Source organism: Betta splendens, chromosome 2, assembly GCF_900634795.4.
Source record: "Betta splendens chromosome 2, fBetSpl5.4, whole genome shotgun sequence".
NCBI lineage: Eukaryota > Metazoa > Chordata > Actinopteri > Anabantiformes > Osphronemidae > Betta > Betta splendens.
In genome coordinates this window covers 18140332-18161519 of record NC_040882.2, presented here as the reverse complement: position 1 = coordinate 18161519, position 21188 = coordinate 18140332, and the positions used below count along the sequence as shown (strand labels likewise).

General features: G+C 38.3%; 3 protein-coding genes across 3 annotated transcripts in view; all 3 read left to right on the top strand.

Annotated features, from left to right (window-relative positions):
• The first annotated feature begins 765 nt into the window (after nt 1-765).
• LOC129603019 (T-cell surface glycoprotein CD3 epsilon chain-like) lies at nt 766-3201 on the top strand. Its single transcript, XM_055502462.1, has 4 exons — nt 766-959; nt 1204-1236; nt 2086-2358; nt 3131-3201. Exons 1-4 carry the CDS (start codon nt 854-856, stop codon nt 3199-3201), a joined length of 483 nt encoding a protein of 160 aa, XP_055358437.1. The 5' UTR covers nt 766-853.
• Nucleotides 3201-16851, top strand: LOC129603799 (Fc receptor-like protein 5). Its single transcript, XM_055506932.1, has 15 exons — nt 3201-3396; nt 3467-3739; nt 10229-10486; nt 10659-10907; nt 11805-12080; nt 12310-12567; nt 12660-12935; nt 13023-13325; nt 13447-13710; nt 13833-14075; nt 14366-14485; nt 14611-14700; nt 14801-14851; nt 15082-15144; nt 15498-16851. The coding sequence occupies exons 1-15, from the start codon at nt 3324-3326 to the stop codon at nt 15503-15505; spliced, it is 2805 nt and encodes a 934-aa protein (XP_055362907.1). The 5' UTR covers nt 3201-3323; the 3' UTR covers nt 15506-16851.
• Nucleotides 16852-19480: 2629 nt separating this feature from the next.
• LOC114851109 (basement membrane-specific heparan sulfate proteoglycan core protein-like) overlaps nt 19481-21188 on the top strand; it is a 134247-nt gene continuing 132539 nt past the window's right edge. The window contains exons 1-3 of the mRNA XM_055506925.1: nt 19481-19600; nt 20334-20561; nt 20806-20838. Of these exons, the coding sequence (XP_055362900.1) occupies nt 20456-20561; nt 20806-20838 (139 nt within the window). The 5' untranslated portion in view covers nt 19481-19600; nt 20334-20455. The remainder of the gene's footprint in view (nt 19601-20333; nt 20562-20805; nt 20839-21188) is intronic.

The window sequence follows — 21188 nt, the reverse complement described above, 5'->3', positions numbered from 1 at the left end:
CTCCACAATCTCCCACCTGGTTAATTGGTTCTGGTCTGTATGAGACACAAGCACTAACTGTTCTCCAGGTTGCTGATGTTCTACAAATGTGTTTAGTCATGTATGAAACTTTGTCTTTCATGTCTGATGTGATAAATGTAGAAATGTGATCATTATATTTATATTGATCTCTTTATTGTATGAAGCTTCATTTAAGACTGATAATGTGTCAGAGTGTCTGCTTTTAGAATGACATCTGTTTATGAAGCTCAGTTATCTGACTCTGGCTCCTTCACACACGTCTTCACTGTGAGTCACTGACTCAAACTCAAAATTTGACATGTTTGTTTGGTAGTTTACAGGTTTAGGTTAAGAAATAATGTATTAAATTATCAGATAGTATATATTAACTATATCTTACATGACATGCTTTTGTTAGCGACACTTGCAATGGAAACCACACGTTTTATGTGTAAAGAGGAAGTGAAGAGTTGATGTATTTAAATTAACTGTTTTATCTCAGCCACAGCAGCTAAAGTTAAAAGCTGTCAAACACAACTGAATAAAACCTGCAGCTACGCTCAGTTCAGTGTGTGTTTATTGATTCGATACATACGTTTTGACTTCCTTTCATTCATAGTGCATGACAACAGAACAACACGCACAAACACACAAATAACATTTGTATTATTTGTTATATTATTAAGGTTCATTAGTTCCACATTCTCACATTTTTATTGCTCATTTCATAGAACATCAATGGACATTTGCTAAAGAGAAAAACTAACACATTTGTGCAGCAGGAAGCGTAAACTTGTGGTCAGAGCTGTTTGAGTGAATAGGAAGGAAGAACAGAGCAGCTCTGAATCAGGTGATGATCTGTAGCTTGTGTCTTAGTGTTTGCTGTCATTCCTCTACAGCGACAGTGTCTGTGGATGTGAAGATGGAGCTGACTTTGCTCTGTGTACTGTCATTATTCTGTGAGTACGTCAGCAGCTCTGACTTTATTTAACATGGTGGTTTTTATACACATGGGATGTGACCCAGCTTCATTCACAGTAAAACTGGGATGTTATTTACTGTTTACTGTTAGTGTGGCTCAGATTTAATAGGAAATCATTTAACAGTTTTTAAATAACAGTAACTGATGTGATAAAACACCACCTGGATGATAAATGTCTTTATTACTGTTTATGTCTGATCATGTTTTCATCTTCGTTTCAGTGCTAAATACGAACGTCTACGGAAATGATGCTGGTGAGTAATTGTCCTTCTTTTCTTCCTAGATACATCTTTTTGTGTGTATTTCATGTGTGAACACCAGAGACCAGGTTACTATTCAGATATTTAAATTATAACACGACAGAGGCTCATGTTGGTGTTCATTTACTTAATCTATTTGACCGTGTTCACATTACAAACAGCTGCAGATGTGAAGGATGTGACAAATAAATAAGCTTCAGGTGAATTAAACAGTTCACTGAATGTGACCAAACATGAGTCTAATCAGTAGTTATTTAAAGATAAGTAATTATGCTTAAATAGAGTTTTAATTTGATGGTTGCTGACCATCACATTAAAACTTTAAGTTTTAAATCTGAATGAATAAATGTAGGTGACAAATGAACAACATGAAGACACACATGAAGTGATTTTTAATTCATATTGTACAAATTTGTCTTTTTTTGTTTACCAAACATTTAGTTGTTGTTCTGTCCAGTTTCTTTTAGACGTTTGTCTTCACAGAGTCAGTCTCCTGTGCAGCGTTCACATTAGATGTTACTGTAGCTCTGTGTAAATTAATGGTTCTGACTGTGTCTGGCTGCAGCAGGAACTATTTATTTTCTTCTTACTTCTGCATAATCGCTTCACACGTTTTCAACAGACTGACAGGATTTATTTGTGTTACACAGCAACAACAACTTAAAAAACAACAGAAGACCTGTATTTAACTTATAAACACAAAGTGAAGTTGAGACCCAACGCATCTTGCTTATGTTTTTTTTGTTGAAATAAATCAAGGTGTCAACATACAAACCTAAAGTTTAATCAAACTAAAAGCTTCTCCTACTCTAGTTGTTATTACTGTGTGTTTGTCATCAACAGTTTCCTATAGAGTCTCTGTGACCAAACAACCCAGCTGGACTCAGACGTTCAGTGGTGAGAGCATCACTCTCACATGTGAGATCCATGGAGGTGGAGACGCTCAGTGGGAGTATGAATGGAGAACAAGCAGCTCAAACCAACCTGATGATAAAACTGGTAAAGTGTTGAAGATCAGCAGAGCTGATGAGTCTCACAGTGGAGTGTACAGCTGCATGGGCAGAAGAAACCATGAGTCAACACAGTGGAGTGATGTCATCACACTGACAGTAACATGTAAGTTGAGTTGTTTTTTTTTTTATTAAACACAGTTTTAATGTTTGCCTGAATCTTTAAAAATCTCAACCATTCAACACAAAAACTTAACTATTTGACTGAAGGGATGATTATTACACAGTCACGCTCCTGTGCAGTGTCTTCATCAGGTTTGTAGTTAGAGGATTGTTTGCATTTGTCTCTCATGAGACAAAGAACCATTCAAACAGAAACAGCTACAGTCGTCTAGCAGTCAGTGAGGCGGCTGAGTGAAATAAATGATACCGCGTTCATAATGTTAATGCATGTTTTCACACAGTTTCGAAGCAGCCAATCACAAAGCTTTAAATCCTGTCTCCATGGAGACACAAACATGTGATCACCACCAAAACTTAGATGTTTTGAGTAAATTTACGTTAAACTTAAAGTTGCTCAGGTTTGGAACTGCTACTCAGTTTTAAATATATTCTACTCCGAATCAGTAAAATGAACTTGAATTTAATAGTAACGGCAGAAAAACCTGAGTACATTGTATTAGACTGTAAAACACAATTATTTTTTTTGTTTTGGGCCAAATTATGTTTGAATATGTGTGTAAATGTAAATTAATCATTTTAATCTCACTGTGTAAAGACCTTTTAGATTAGATTAGATTGTGACATACTGTATTGAGCAGGACGTTTTACTGTGCATGTTTATTCACATAAAAATCTTACAAAGGATTTGTGATTTTTCATCAAATAAACAAACAAAGGTTTGGTAACATAAAACACGTTTTGTTCTTTTATAACAGCAGAACCACCCAAAGCCAGACTGACAGCAGGTCCATCAACCATATCAGTAGGAGGGCAGCGTGGACACTGAGCTGCTCTGTGGACGGTTCTGATGGATGGAAATATGACTGGTACAGACAGACGTCAAACGAATGGACAGAAGCAGCTGATGGAGACAACAAAGAAATCAGAGTCACACGAGGAGGAAAATACATGTGCAGAGGAAGAAGAGGAGAACCAGCTGTTTACACTTATCAAAGTGATTATGTCACTATCAAGATAACTTGTAAGTTTGTTTATTGTGTTTGATGTTTTTGTGTTGTTTTTTTTTTATTTAACATTTGTGTTTGTATCAGATTCTAATTCTGTGTCTGTGAGTCTGCAACTGGACTGGACTCAGGTGATCAGAGGTCAGATCACTGTTAGATGTGAGATCCAGGGAGGTGGAGACACTCAGTGGGTTTATGACTGGGAAACAACCAGTGGACAAACAATCACACAGAGAACAAACACTAATCCCTGGACAATGTCTGCGTTCAGCAGTGGAGGCTACAGGTGCAGAGCAACAAACAGACAGGACTCATATTCTTCAACACAGTGGAGTGAAGCTGCTGCACTGACAGTATCAGGTGAGTTGAGATTTAACATTTCAGATCATATATTGTATATTTATATCTTTAAATACATTATCTAATTAGTGGGAGAGCTGAACAGCTCTCACACTATTGTTATCTTCGGTCTTTATTAGTGGGAGAGCTGAACAGCTCTCACACTATTGTTATCTTCGGTCTTTATTAGTGGGAGAGCTGAACAGCTCTCACACTATTGTTATCTTCGGTCTTTATTATTATTATTATTCTTCTTCTACTTATTCCGCCCTTTTTTTGATTGCTATCTACTTTTTAACGCTTCATCGTAGAATCGTCGTTCAACTTTCTAAACGTGTGTCATCTTTAGGAGATGTGGGCTATTACTTTTTATGTTTTCAGCTTTTCAACTTTTAATGTTATTCAACTTTTTTCATCGTTTTTTTATAATGGTCGTCTATGGGAATCATCGTTCAACTTTTTGTCAACTTCCCTCTTTTCATCAGCATCTATCATCGTCATACTTTGGCGTAGAAACGTCATTTCAACTTCAAAAGCGTCCATCATCGCTCAACTTTCTCCTCGTAAATCAGCGTTGTCGTATCTTCTATACTTTTTGACTCGTGAACGTTTAAATATGGTGTGGTTTTTGTTAAATTTTCAGCTTTTCCATTAGTGTGTATTGGGTCAGTTAGAGTGCGTGATGTCACAGCTACAGTGAGAATGTGCGCTTTTTTAAGACAGAACTTCTGTCTCTAACTTGTCACTACAGCCACAATTTTTACTCTATCAACGTAATTATTTCACTAAATCGTAGTCATACTTGTCTTCTTTCTAATGATGTGTCTGGCTTTACCCTCAGACTTATACTTTAGTCGCTATCGACCTCAAAGCACAGAGAGATCCTGAAATTCCCCCATAGACTCTAATGATAATTTTTTGGCAGACGTCTGGAGAAAAAAAAAGGAGGAGACATATTTTGAAATTGCGACTGTGGCTACAAACGTTGTCCTCAAACATAAAATTCACACCATTTGCTCATTGAAGCCTTGGGACTCGTAAAATGAAATAATTTTTGTGATAACTATCATGGTTTAGCTGGAACAAGCCTGTTTATACAGGGTGAAACTCTGCTTTTACAGAGCAGAGTGAGCCTGATTTTCCCGCCTTTCGTCTCCATGGCGACGGCGCAGCTGCAGATTTCACTGACAGGTCAAACTCCTGATGCTCAGTGTAGGCAGCAGTTTCATGCTTATTACTGATTACTCAACTACACTATTGGATTGTGTAGTAATTAAGCACACACTTCCTCTAAATCCTTTCAAAATAAAAGCACCAAGCCAAATAATTAGCTTTAATAGCAATATTTCTGCTTTTAGATGGGTAATTATGACTATTTAAAGATAGATTAACAGTTAGTAATTACCCACACGTGCTTCCTCTACATCCTTTCAAAATAAAAGCACCAATGCCAATTATTAGCTTTAACTGCACTGTTTTTGCCTTTGAATGGGTAATTAAAGACTAATTGACAGTTACGCTATTACCCCCACACATTTCCTCTAAATCCTTTCAAAATAAAAGCACCAATTACAATTTATTACCTTTAATGGCAAGATTGATTAAAAAAATTTGTGGTTCTGAATACTTACCAATCGTTAATGGGACTACTTTAGAGTTCAGTAAATAGCCACTCAAACTTATTAGGGTGCTTTTATTCTGAAAGGGCTAAATCTAAATCTTTTGCTTTAATAGGGCTATTCTTGCTATTGAATGATAAATTATGACTATCTAATGACTATTTTATAGTTTAGTAATCGCCCACACACAACCTCTAAATCCTTTCAAAATAAAAGCACCAATGTAATTTATTACCTTAAATGGCAAGATTTTTGTTTCTGACTGGTAAATTTCTACTAGTTATTAAAATATTACACAGTTAGGTAATTATTTACAAATACTTTCTTCAAATCAAAAAGATAGTCAGCTTATTTATGATTGTCAACAATGCACATTGGTCAACCTTTTAATCTTCGACATCTTTTAACCGTGGTCAACTTTTGAATCATTGTCATCTCTTTAATATTGTCATAGTATGACCTTGGTCATCTTTTTAATCATCATCTTTTTAATCGCTATCTTTTGTCATCGTTTTAATCTTAGTCAACGTTTTCTCGTTTTCATCGTTTCATCGTTTTGCCGTAGTCAACTTTTTGACGTCAGCAGCTTAATCAGCGTTTGTCATCGTTGCGGCAGCAGATCAGCTCTCCCACGTAATTTCTCGAGAAATTACTTTTTCTAGTTATTATTATTCTTCTTCTACTTATTCCGCCCTTTTTTTGATTGCTATCTACTTTTTAACGCTTCATCGTAGAATCGTCGTTCAACTTTCTAAACGTGTGTCATCTTTAGGAGATGTGGGCTATTACTTTTTATGTTTTCAGCTTTTCAACTTTTAACGTTATTCAACTTTTTTCATCGTTTTTTTATAATGGTCGTCTATGGGAATCATCGTTCACTTTCTGTCAACTTCCCTCTTTTCATCAGCGTCTATCATCGTCATACTTTGGCGTAGAAAACGTCATTTCAACGTCAAAAGCGTCTATCATCTTTCAACGTTCTCCGTGTAAATCAGCGTCCTCGTATCTTTTATAGTTTCGACTTGTGGAGCGTTTTAAATATCGTGTGGTTTTTGTTAAATTTTCAGCTTTTCCATTAGTGTGTATTGGGTCAATTAGAGTGTGTGATGTCACAGCTACAGTGAGAAGGTGCGCTTTTTTAAGACAGAACTTCTGTCTCTAACTCGTCACTACAGCCACAATTTTTACTCTATCAACATAATTACTTCACTAAATCGTAGTCATACTTGTCTTCTTTCTAATGATGTGTCTGGATATACCCTCAGACCTATACTTTAGTCGCTATCGACCTCAAAGCGCAGAGAGATCCTGAAATTCTCCCATAGACTCTAATGATAATTTTCGGCAGACGTCTGGGGAGAAAAAACAGAGGAGACATATTTTGAAATTGCGACTGTGGCTACAAACGTTTGTCCTCAAACATAAAATTCACACCATTTGCTCATTGAAGCCTTGGGACTCGAAAAATGAAATAATCTTTGTGATAACTATTATGGTTTAGCTGGAACAAGCCTGTTCATACAGGGGTGAAACTCTGCTTTTTTACAGAGCAGAGTGAGCCTGATTTTCCCGCCTTTTGTCTCCATGGCGGACGGGCGCAGCTGCAGATTTGACTGACAGGTCAAACTGCTGATGCTCAGTGTACAGAGCAGTTCCATGCTTGTTACTGAATAGTCAACCACACTATTGGATTGTTGTAGTGATTAAGCACGCACTTCCTCTAAATCCTTTCAAAATAGAAGCACCAAGCCAAATAATTAGCTTTAATAGCCGTATTTCTGCTTTTAGATGGGTAATTATGACTTTTTAAAGATAGATTAACAGTTTAGTAATTACCACACATGCTTCCTCTAAATCCTTTCAAAATAAAACCACCAATGCCAATTATTAGCTTTAACTGCACTGTTTTTTTGCCTTTGAATGGGTAATTATGATTATTTAAAGAATAATTGACAGTTACGCTATTACCCCCCACACATTTCCTCTAAATCCTTTCAAACTAAAAGCACCAATTACAATTTATTACCTTTAATGGCAAGATTGATTAGAAAATTTGTGGTTCTGAATACTTGCCAATCGTTATAGAGACTACTTTAGAGTTCAGTAAATAGCCACTCAAACTTATTAGGGTGCTTTTATTCTGAAAGGGCTAAATTTAAATCTTTAGGGCTATTCTTGCTATTGAATGATAAATTATGATTATCTAATGACTATTTTATAGTTTAGTAATCGCCCACACACAACCTCTAAATCCTTTCAAAATAAAAGCACCAATGTAATTTATTACCTTAAATGGCAAGATTTTTGTTTCTGACTGGTAAATTTTTACTAGTTATTAAACTATTACACAGGTAATTATTTACAAATACTTTCTTCAAATTAAAAAGCTTGTCAGGTTATTTATGATTGTCAACAATGCACTCTGGTCAACTTTTTAATCTGTGATATATTTTTTACCTTGGTCAACTTTTGAATCATTGTCATATTTTAATCTTGTCCTAGTATGACATTGGTCATCTTTTTAATCGCCATCTTTTGTCATCGTTTTATTCTTTGTCAACGTTTTCTCGTTTTCATCGCGTTGCCGTAATCAACTTTTGGACGTAGTCAACTTTTTGACGTCAGCAGCTTAATCAGCGTTGTCATCGTTGCGGCAGCAGATCAGCTCTCCCACGTAATTTCTCGAGAAATTACTTTTTCTAGTTATTATTATTCTTCTTCTACTTATTCCGCCCTTTTTTTGATTGCTATCTACTTTTTAACGCTTTCATCGTAGAATCGTCGTTCAACTTTCTAAACGTGTGTCATCTTTAGGAGATGTGGGCTATTACTTTTTTATGTTTTCAGCTTTTCAACTTTTAACGTTATTCAACTTTTTTCATCGTTTTTTTATAATGGTCGTCTATGGGAATCATCGTTAAACTTTTGTCAACTTCCCTCTTTTCATCAGCGTCTATCATCGTCATACTTTGGCGTAGAAACGTCATTTCAACTTCAAAAGCGTCCATCATCGCTCAACTTTCTCCTCGTAAATCAGCGTTGTCGTATCTTCTATACTTTTCGACTAGTGAGCGTTTAAATATGGTGTGGTTTTTGTTAAATTTTCAGCTTTTCCATTAGTGTGTATTGGTTCATTTAGAGTGCGTGATGTCACAGCCAGAGTGCGAGGGTGCGCTTTTTAAAGACAGAACTTCGGTCTTTAACTCGTCGCTACAGCCACAATTTCTACTCTATGAACGTAATTATTTCACTAAATCGTAGTCATACTTGTCTTCTTTCTAATGATGTGTCTGGCTTTACCCTCAGACTTATACTTTAGTCGCTATCGACCTCAAAGCACAGAGAGATCCTGAAATTCTCCCATAGACTCTAATGATAATTTTTGGCAGACGTCTGGAGAAAAACAAGGAGGGAGACACATTTTGAAATTGCGACTGTGGCTACAAACGTTTGTCCTCAAACATAAAATTCACACCATTTGCTCATTGAAGCCTTGGGACTCGAAAAATGAAATAATCTTTGTGATAACTATTATGGTTTAGCTGGAACAAGCCTGTTTATACAGGGTGAAACTCTGCTTTTTACAGAGCAGAATGAGCCTGATTTTCCCGCCTTTTGTCTCCATGGCGACGGCGCAGCTGCAGATTTGACTGACAGGTCAAACTGCTGATGCTCAGTGTACAGAGCAGTTCCATGCTTGTTACTGATTAGTCAACCACACTATTGGATTGTGTAGTGATTAAGCACGCACTTCCTCTAAATCCTTTCAAAATAAAAGCACCAAGCCATATAATTAGCTTTAATAGCAGTATTTCTGCTTTTAGATGGGTAATTATGACTTTTTAAAGATAGATTAACAGTTTAGTAATTACCCACACATGCTTCCTCTAAATCCTTTCAAAATAAAAGCACCAATGCCAATTATTAGCTTTAACTGCACTATTTTTGCCTTTGAATGGGTAATTATGATTATTTAAAGACTAATTGACAGTTACGCTATTACCCCCACACATTTCCTCTAAATCCTTTCAAAATAAAAGCACCAATTACAATTTATTACCTTTAATGGCAAGATTGATTAGAAAATTTGTGGTTCTGAATACTTGCCAATCGTTATAGAGACTACTTTAGAGTTCAGTAAATAGCCACTCAAACTTATTAGGGTGCTTTTATTCTGAAAGGGCTAAATCTAAATCTTTTGCTTTAATAGGGCTATTCTTGCTATTGAATGATAAATTATGATTATCTAATGACTATTTTATAGTTTAGTAATCGCCCACACACAACCTCTAAATCCTTTCAAAATAAAAGCACCAATGTAATTTATACCTTAAATGGCAAGATTTTTGTTTCTGACTGGTAAATTTTTACTAGTTATTAAACTATTACACAGGTAATTATTTACAAATACTTTCTTCAAATTAAAAAGCTAGTCAGCTTATTTATGATTGTCAACAATGCACTCTGGTCAACTTTTAATCTGTGATATATTTTTTACCTTGGTCAACTTTTGAATCATTGTCATATTTAATCTTGTCCTAGTATGACATTGGTCATCTTTTTAATCGCCATCTTTTGTCATCGTTTTATTCTTTGTCAACGTTTTCTCGTTTTTCATCGCTTTGCCGTAGTCAACTTTTGGACGTAGTCAACTTTTTTGACGTCAGCAGCTTAATCAGCGTTGTCATCGTTGCGGCAGCAGATCAGCTCTCCCACGTAATTTCTCGAGAAATTACTTTTTCTAGTAATTCACTGAAATTTAAACTTCTCATATTATTTATGAACATTTGGTAATTGTGTTTAAATTCTACATGAATCCACACAAAGCCATTCAAATTGTAACATTTCATAATGTTAATGATGTTTGTCTTGTTTTGCTGCTGGGTTTCAGGTGCTGTGTTGACCATTGACCCCAGCAGGTCCAGGTATTTTACTGGAGAGTCTGTGACCTTCACATGTGACATGAAGGACGGCAAACGCACAGAGTGGGAAACCAGACTCATCAAAGATGGAGGAGAAATAGCTTCATATAGTGGATACAGAATAAAAGCTCTGTCTACAGGAGACAGGGGTAGATACCAGTGTTTTAGAGTCCACAGGAAAACAAACCACATAAAAACCAGTGAAACCATCAAGTTAATTGTATCAGGTGAGTCATTGTTGACTTGATAAACATTTTCCAGATCAAAATAACTATTATGTTTTTTTTGGGTCAGATGCCTGGTTTTGTGTAAAGACATTTATGATTGTAGGTGTTTTATTTACACTTAAAGCACTTCTAACTGTGTTTATTTAATGTTTTCTCTGTAAACTGACATCAGATAAACCCAGAGCCTCACTGACATCAGACAACACAGTCATATCAGCAGGAGGCAGCGTGACACTGAGCTGCTCTGTGGACGGTTCTGATGGATGGAGATACGACTGGTTCAGATCAGCAGCTCTGATCAGAACAAACACCGAATCTAGAATCAGAATCACAGATGGAGGCAACTATTACTGCAGAGGAGGAAGAGGAAACCCAGTTTACTACACACAGAACAGTGTCTCAGTCACTGTTAAAGAAACAGGTGAGGATCTGTGTAGTTGTTCCCTCTGTCCTGGTGACGTCAGAGAGTGACGTCCTTAAACCTCTTAGTTCCAAAACAAAGGACACAACGCTTCGACTGGGTTTTATCTGACTTTGTAGGATTTTATTCGCTGATCGTTCGTGCTTTAACTCACGTACAAAGTCAGTGATTATTGTGTGTCTTCTTATCTACGTCAGCCAGCGCTTCTAAACGTTGCACGAACAGAACCAATGAATGGCCTCACATCATCCTTAAATCTGCTCCGGGACCGTAGTGCAGGTCCGGTTAGCACCATGTTATCAGCCACGTCCTCATGTTGCTAACAGCGGCAGATCCACGCGTCACAAACAGTGTGGCTCCTGGCGTCCAGTGTCTGCAGCGTCTCACGTGGCTAGCTTGCTAGCTCAGCTAGCTAGCTCTTAGCTCACTCTGATCCTACACCCGACAGTCTGCTGTGGCTGATGATGAAAGGGACCACACACACACCAACAGACCCAAACCTCTCATTCACCTCGTTAACGCCGCCTGTCGCAGAGCTGGAGACTTTTTTAGAGATCCACACACATGAATGGAGTGAGGGCTGCGCTGATGTTCACGTGGCCTCTGCTCTAGCGCCATCTTCTGACCAGTTCCAGTCATTGTCCTGACAGATGTTCACAGTAGAAAACAGCACTCAGTCAAATTAACATTTATAAACCTAAGAATTTAGAAAACGGATTGTTGTCTATTTTAACAGATGTTTTATCCCATGAACTGAGTTACAACTTACTGCTCTCAGTTACTTTACTACATGCTATTTCCTGCACATCCATTCTTAAACTTTTACATAATAAATAACATTAATCCATCACCTGAAACTATTGAGGGTTTATGTTTGTTTTTCTACAATGTGTGAAGTTTCCAACAAGGCTGCTGTAAAAAGGCAGCATGACTGGTCTGAGATATTCAAAGGAGAGGAGATCACTCTGACATGTGAGATCCAGGCTGGAGGAGACACTGAGTGGGAATATGAATGGACCCAAGGCAACGTAAGAAGAACTCCAGATGGGAGGAAACCCTGGGTTTTCACTGCTTCTGGTTCCAGTAGTGGAGACTACAAGTGTAGGGGTCGACAGAAAACCAACAGTTATTCCTTCACAGCATGGAGTGATGCTCTACGTTTGACAGTAACAGGTGAGTTTCATTCATTGTTACATTTGTAATGATTCATTAGTACATGCAAGACATGGACAAAACTCATTGAACTTCTCAGAGCTGGTCAAGAAAATCAGTCATATTACAAATAGAATGTAGCATTTACAATGACACAAGTATTTACTAAATGTGTCACATTGCAGATCACAGTAGTCATTTCATGGAGACTCATAATGGCCTTTTAATGTGTTTGTTCTAAACTGAACAGCTTCTGAACCAAAGGCTGAACTGAGAAGTGATGAGACAGACATCCCAGTAGGGGGCAGTGTTACGCTGAGCTGCTCTGTGACGTCATCATCTGGTTGGAAATATTACTGGTACAGAGGAGAAAAATCCTCTGAGGTCCTGATCACACAAGATAGTGAAACCAGTGTCTCTCAGGAAGGACTGTACTGGTGCAGAGGAGGAAGAGGAAACCCAGTTTACTACACACAGTACAGTGACTCAGTGAGGATCAACACAAATGGTGAGTGTGACAACACAAACTGAAACGCACAATGTAGATTAGAGAAAAAATCTAAATAATGATTAAACCATTGACCTTAAAATCACAAACAGTCCCAAACAAGGTGGTCGTGACTCTTCATCCCAACTGGACTCAGTTGTTCAGTGGAGAGAAGATCACTGTCAGATGTGAGATGGACGACAGAGGAGACACTGAGTGGGAATATGAATGGAAAACACCTGGAACAACAAACACACAACAGAATGAAGTCAACATCAGCTCAGCTTCTTCATCCCACAGTGGAAACTACAGCTGTAGAGGCAGAATGAGAAACGCTCAACGTAACACAACAGAGTGGAGTCAATCCATCAGACTGACAGTCAGTGACAGTACGTTTTACTGTGATATACAAATATTAACACCTAATTAAATGTACACCACCATTTGTTTAAGGTGATTTGTTTCCTCTCCATCAGATAAAGCCCAGTGTGTCCTCACAGCGTCTCCATCTTGGCTGAGTCCTGGAGCCTCAGTAGCTCTGAGCTGTGAGGTTGAGCCTCCATCTGCAGGATGGAGGTTCTACTGGTACCAGACTGTTCCTGATGGCTCACACAGCTCCTACAGATATGAGCTGCTACCTGGTAGTGAGCATGGGACTGAACAGGGCTCCTACATGCTTGATGGACACACACACACAGCAGGATATGTGTGTAGAGCTGCAAGAGGAGAACCAGTGTATTACACTGACTACAGCAAAGCAGCATTCGTCTGGTCTGGAGGTCAGTTTGTTTGGACTCTTGCTTCTTTCTACCAACGTTTGCTGAAAAGAACCGTGTGGATTTGTTCCTTAAAGTTCCACTGTTGATTGTTCTATGTGTTATTAAATGTGTTGTTGTTCAGATGTTGATCCGTCAGCGTCTCTCACAGTGAGTCCTGACACAGTTCAACACTTCACCCGTGACTCTGTGTCACTGAGCTGTGAGGGAAACTCTGCTGAGTGGAGAGTCAGGAGGTTTCCTGAAGGAGGCTTCCTGTCATCCTGCTCCAACTGGACAACATCTGGATCCAGATGTGACATCATCACATCACAGTCTGGTTCTGCAGTGTTCTGGTGTGAGTCTGGATCAGGACACTTCAGTAACTCAGTCAACATCACTGTTCATGGTGAGTTTGATTGTTTTCATTCATCTAAAGCATTTGTAAGATTACTGTATTATGTGGTTTAATATTATATCTGATAATAGTTTTCTTCTTCTCCACTGAATCTTCCTGTGACTGTCGTCCAGATGCAGGTTTGATCCTGATGAGTCCTATCCGTCCTGTGACTGAGGGACTCTCTGTGCTTCTGAGCTGTAAGTTGAAGAGAGGACAAAAAGCTTCCAGTGTGTTTTTCTATCACAATGAGCAACTGATCCAAAACGACAGCAGAGTAGAGCTGAACATCTCTGCAGTGTCAAAGTCACATGAAGGTTTCTACAAGTGTTGGTACCAAGGAACAGAGTCTCCACAGAGCTGGATGGCAGTGAACGGTGAGGCTGAAATGAGAGAAGCAGTGTTTCTGTGTTATTTCATTTTATACAGTCACCTTTTATCAGTGTTCCTTTGCTCCATGACCTGGAATCTACTGTGTAAACTGCTTAATTACAACTAATAACCATTAGTGCGTGTTATGGATGGAGTTTAAGTTACACACTGTCTTTAAAGGAGAACAATGTTCTGATGTCACCAAGACTTCAAATAGTGATGTCATTATGATTTTTGAATTTTTATATTATTAATCAATTTTGTCTTTTCCTGCTAACGTACTGTATAATTACAGGATTCTCTACTGAAGCTCCATCATTTTCTGCCTCCTTTACTGTTGGACTGGTTGTTAGACTTTCAGTGATTGTTTTCCTGCAGCTGCTGCTGTTGTTGTGTGTTTGGAAAAACATGAAAGGTGAGACTGTGTAAATTCTGTCTAAGACTTGATGAAACTCTGGAACAGTTTGAGTATAAATCTACATAATAACTCTACAGTCTCCTCTCTTGTTTTAGCTGTAAATGTAATTTCCATTTTCACAGCACAAAGAAGTGTGAGCACTGATAAAAGCTCTGCTACACAACAAACAGTAAACCAGCTTGAACCTCAGGTTTACTCCTCTCTGCTCCACGGTCAGTCTGACAATCATCACTGTCTGATCAGTAACACTCACTTTTTACGACACACACTGTTTAAAGTAACTTTGATTCTTTTGTCCTCACTCACATGTAGATGATGTTTGTGTCTATGAATCAGTCGGAGGCTCTGGAAAAATTGATGGTGGTACAGTATAATATCTGATTAATGCAGAGATTATATGACACTAAACACTGAAACAGATTTGACCTGATGATTTCAGAGGAACCAACAGATGAACCCAGTAAAACCACAGTGCTGCTTCATAGTCAATGTCCTGACAAGATAAATACACAAAAGCTGCAACTAATGATAGATCATAGTAATAATTGGGTTACAGCTGTGGAAGCCTTTAATAAACTTTAGCATCTTTACAGGGACACATGATGATACAGAGGAAGATCATGATTACAACAACGTGGATCCAAAAGCAGCCACATGTACAAATGTGAGCTTCACAGTAGTTTAGCATTACTGTTTATACTCAGTGTGTTTATAGTAAAATGCATTTAGAGGTGAGTCTTTGTAGTTTATAACAAATCAGAACCACAAATAATGTTGATGTCTGTGATCACATCACAGCTGAGTTCAGGAGGTGTGATACAGAAAATAACCTAATTATTAATACAGAAAAGAAAAAACTGTTGACTTGAACATTAAGGCCACTGTCAGTGACATTATTATCTTATCATCTGCCACCTGCAGCAGATTAACTGGTTTCCACTAAAGAGTCAGTGCTTTGACCCTTGGTGCATCTAAGTTATGTTTAATGTCATTTTGTCATTTTATACAGATTCATAAAGAGAAGTTGGTCAAAACAAGAACCACAAGACAACAATGTTCTGTTAACAACATGCTGAGACTGTTTACAGCATTTATAAAGTTACTTAAAGTTACTAACGGCGTCACCATAGAACAAGTCAACAACCGTGCAGACACTACATGTAAAAGCAGCAAATAGGAGCAGCTTTAACATATGAGGACGTGTTTTTAGTGATTGTGGCCCCAGAGCCAGAAGGAGTCGGGGGTCTCTGTTGTTTCCATGGTAACAAAATAATGGCTGGCTGCAGCACCAGCTTTGTCATTTCATGTGTCATAATATAATGTATGTTTGCTCTTAGTATTGTTGAAGTGTGATTCATTATGTTTATTTCAGTATAGTCTGAAACATTATTATGTTCAGCACATTGATGTTGAAGTTCATCACCTGGTGGATGGAAGTTACTTTAGCTGCTTTTTGTTTCTTTCTGTTATTTTTAGATTTGGACTGTTGACAAATATATTTTAGATTTACTGGATAATGTTACGTATGTTAATGATGTTAATTGAAGCATGGCATGTGATCTGACTGAGTGGCTCTGTAAATAACCTACACACAAGCAGTGAAGTAAACACCATATAAAATATATGATGCAGTTTCAAACACATTTTTAATCTATTGATATGAATACTTTCTATGTAATTCTCCTCATTGTGGTCGCTGAGTGACTGAGTGACTGAGTGACTGGTTTGTGTTTCCTCACTCTGTTCAAACCAGAAAACTCCACAACGTCTCCTGCCTCAGGACGTACCAACGTTTACTAGTGACTCACTGAGCTTTTCTATTTGTCATTATTATTTACAAGTCGACCATTTAATCTCAAATTATATGGAGACAATCAGGAGGAAGATGCCAAAGACGTCTTGTCCTCATCCGGTGTTGTGATATTTGACCTTGGTTTCTCTTGCTTGGATACTTTGTCTTTTTATCTCTGTACATTCTGTATTATTCTGTATTATTAACCATCAGCGGATAGAAGCCAACAGTGGGTTTATGGGTTATTGTATGATTGTGATGCATGTTTTATTTTGCTGTTAACGTTATCGCTGAGCGTGTATCAGAACCATCCCTGCTTTATTCCTGCTTGAACTGTGGCTCATTTTCCACATCCAAATCTTCCATTGATGTGTGTCATTAGTGAGGCCTGGTAGCTCAGTGGGCATCGGCCGGGGAAAGGACAGCTTCCTGGTTCCATCCCTGCCTCTGACACTTCACACTAGCTCCCCAGGTGTGTGTGTGTGTGTGTGGCAGCCCACTGCTGGGTTAAATGCAGAGGACACGTTTCATTGTGTGACAAGTGATGAATAAAGTTTCATTGTTGGGTCCACGTCTGTGTGTGAGAACCCTGGTTGTCTTATCTTTTTCAGCTAGTTCTATTCTATTCTATTCTACTCTAGCATCATTTAGTGATAATGGTTTTAGCTGAATATTGTGCAGGTGTCATCATTCACTGAACCTGCTGTTTGTATTGCTGTATGGCAATTTTAACTGAGTATATTTACAAAATGTTTTTCTTTAAGACAGTCTACATAAATTGACTACAAATATTGTAACAATAACTATAAGTGCTGCACGTTTTATGGAACGTAGCTTTTCAGTTTTAACTTACACATTTATTAGACCTCTCTACTGTAAGTTAATCTAATCTAATACAGCGGTGCGTCAATAATAATAATAATCAGAGTCCTTTTGACCTCCTGTGTTTTGCCACTAAAAGGCAAAATGACCAAACTCTAATAGAATTAACCTTGTTGCTTTAGATGTGTAATTAATTGAGATTCATATAAAGATCCTGTCATGAAAAATTACCATTTAGAATAAAATGTAACTTTCCTTCCAGTCTGACAGATAAACTAAGTCCTTTATGTGAAGGTTTGCATGAACTACATCTGGTGACTATTACTCTAAATTCAGAAGTGAAGCCTGTGTGACAGGGCGGCAAGAGCCCTCACGGAAAGGACGCCAGGGGAGGCAGAGGAGGACGTTCACACTGAACAATATTTATTCTTCAAGATATATTTCTCAATTAAAATACACCACACGAGGTAAGTTAAGTAATAAAGACCAAAAAGTAATACAAACCAAAATCACACCATGCAAAACCACGGCAAACAAAAATAAACAAAATAACCAAAACAAACCAACCTAAATATACACACACACACACACACACACACACACACACACACACACACACACACACACACACACACACACACACACACACACACACACACGTTCCCGCCTCTTACTGTAGGTCCTGGACGATCCGAGGGACTGAAACCTTGGCAAAACCGAGACACAATAAAAAGAAGAAGAAGCAGAAGAAGCCAGAAACAGCAGCGTCGGGGAAGGGCACAAACCCGTGGGTCACTCGCATCCAGACCCAAAGCGGTAATCTGGACTGTAGCGCAGCGGTGCTTCCGGTCGCTGCCCCCGCAGTCGTCGCTTACCAGCGAGGCTCCGCTCTCCAGCCGCTGGCGCGCTGAATTAAAAACACGGTAAACTACCAGGCAGGGAGAAACCGAGGGGTTTAAAGGCAAGATCAGTCTGTTACCTGAACACCACCCGCCGCGACTCGAGCTAATGCCAGCCCGGATAGCTTTTATTATGACGCCGGCTCTGTGAAGGGGTCCTGTAGCGATCGTACACAGGGGCACCACTGCAGCCACGGATAAACCACCACGATCTTATTCGGGTGCTCACCTGCGCTCATGGGCACCAGCCACAAGCAACAAAGAGCCCTAATCAGGTGTTCACCTGTACCTGAAGGCACCAGCCTGGCCCGCCTCCCAGGGAGCCAATTATTTCCCATCTTGGCTGAAAGGTGAGTGGGGAAAACCTCCACACCACCACACCTGGAAGCATTTTGGTTTCATCATCATAAATAGAACTGTGGCTTTTACCTGTTGTTACTAAAACTAAACACTACTACTCTACGTTAACAAACTAAAATACACCTCCACGTCTTCAAACTCCTTTCTTTAACTTAACGTAACCTTGGCGTAGCTTACGACCACGTACACACCAGCAACGGGTGAAACTAAAGGTATGACTTAAATACTAACACGTGGGTCAACTAATTAGAGGCAGGAAATAAACTCAGGTGATGACCCACACTAAAAACACAGGAGCGCCCCTAGTGGCACGAAGGCTCAATGCCACAAAGAACACCTTGTTTACTGTAGTTTCACACTTGCTGATCTTAATTTAAGTGGAGCTTGTACAGTATCTGAGCTGATTTGTTGCAGGTAAGAGATGAACGGAGACAGAAAGGTGATAAGTTTTGTTATAGCTTTTTTACTTTTACATTTTTATGTAATTGCTGTAATACAGCAATGAACCAATAATGTTGAGATGTTCTGGTCCAAACTAAAACAGACTTTGATGTCTGTAGGAAGATTTTCAAGTAGAAAAACCTCAACTGACTGTAGAGGTCAGAGTTTTTTTTTTATTTAATGTGATCAAACAGCAAAAGGACGCGATCTAATAAAACATTATTGAATGACCTGTATCGTTAATAAGTGACCGCAAGGGGGAGACAAACAACTCTAGTTTGACTAATGGACAAACGCGCGTTCTTTGTCACTGAGTCAGGGACTTAAAAACATAAAATCATGTCATCACATATTGACATGATTCCATGAACACGAATTAGAACATAAATAATAAAATTTCAACTTTTTTCATGTCTGAGATAGCAAAGTTGCAATGTGAAATCTGAGGGAAATTAATTGTCTCAATGCTGTTAAGACGAAAAAACTGATCCTACCAGTAGAAACTGATGGTAAATATTAAGGTTTAATGTTGTTAAAACTGATTTAATGTGGGTGTAAACAAGTACTTATTATAATTGAGAAAGACTTTAATGTAGAATAGAGTCTGACAACACACAGGTGACACTAGTGAGCTGCGGTAGTGGTGTCAGAATAATGAGGAAGTGCATCGGGTGCAAGCGTCTGCATAAAGTCTGACGGCGACATGTTACAGTGTGTGAATGAATTAGACACATCACTGTCCTGCTGCTCCTCATCTCTGCTTTGCTCCACAATCTCCCACCTGGTTAATTGGTTCTGGTCTGTATGAGACACAAACACTAACTGTTCTCCAGGTTGCTGATGTTCTACAAATGTGTTTAGTCATGTATGAAACTTCCTCTTTCATGTCTGATGTGATAATTGTAGAAATGTGATCATTATATTTATTCTGATCTCTTTATTGTATGAAGCTTTATTTAGGATCACTTCTTTGAAAGACTGATAATGTGTCGAAGTGTCTGCTTTAAGAATGTGTGTTTATGAAGCTCAGTTATCTGACTCTGGCTCCTTCTTCACACACGTCTTCACTGTGAGTCAATGACTCAAACTCAAAATTTGACATGTTAGTAGTAAGTTAGTAGGTAGTTTACAGTTTTAGGTTAAGAAATAATGTATTAAATTATCAGATAATATATTTTAACTATATCTTACATGACATGCTATTGTTAGCGACACTGTTGCAATGGAAACCACACGTTTTATGTGGAAAGAGGAAGTCAAAAGTTGATGTATTTAAATTAACTGTTTTATCTCAGCCACAGCAGCTAAAGTTAAAAGCTGTCAAACACAACTGAATAAAACCTGCAGCTACGCTCAGTTCAGTGTGTGTTTATTGATTCAATACATATGTTTTGACTTCCTTTAATATATACTACATGTCAACAACACAACACGCACAGACGCACAAATAAAACATATGATTGAATTTATTATTAAGGTTCATTAGTTCCATGTTTGTAATAATTCACATTTTTTATTGCTCATTTCATAGAACATCAATGGACATTTGCTAAAGAGACAAACTAACACATTTGTGCAGCAGGAAGCGTAAACTTGTGGTCAGAGCTGTTTGAGTGAATAGGAAGGAAGAACAGAGCAGCTCTGAATCAGGTGATGATCTGTAGCTTGTGTCTTAGTGTTTGCGGTCATTCCTCTACAGCGACAGTGTGTGTGGATGTGAAGATGGAGCTGACTTTGCTCTGTGTACTGTCATTATTCTGTGAGTACGTCAGCAGCTCTGACTTTATTTAACATGGTGGTTTTTATACACATGGGATGTGACCCAGCTTCATTCACAGTAAAACTGGGATGTTCTTCACAGTTTACTGTTAGTGTGGCTCAGATTTAACAGGAAATAATTTAACAGTTTTTAAATAACAGTAACTGATGTGATAAAACACCACCTGGATGATGAATGTCTTTATTACTGTTTATGTCTGATCATGTTCTCATCTTCGTTTCAGTGCTAAATACGAACGTCTACGGAAATGATGCTGGTGAGTAATTGTCCTTCTTTTCTTCCTAGATAAATCTTTTTGTGTGTATTTCATGTGTGAACACCAGAGACCAGGTTACTGCTCAGATGTTTAAATTATAACATGACAGAGTCTCATGTTGGTGTTCATTCCTTGAATCTATTTGACCGTGTTCACATTACAAACTGCTGCAGATGTGAAGGATGTGACAAACAAATTGCCAGGTTTTAGCAGAGATCGGACCCACATGCACAGCGATGAGGCAGCAGACAGATCGTACGATTAAATGGGTTTTAATACAGGAATCGAGATCACAGACTGTTCAGGTCATACACGGGTAAGCACGGGTTTGCAGCACAGAGGGAACAGGC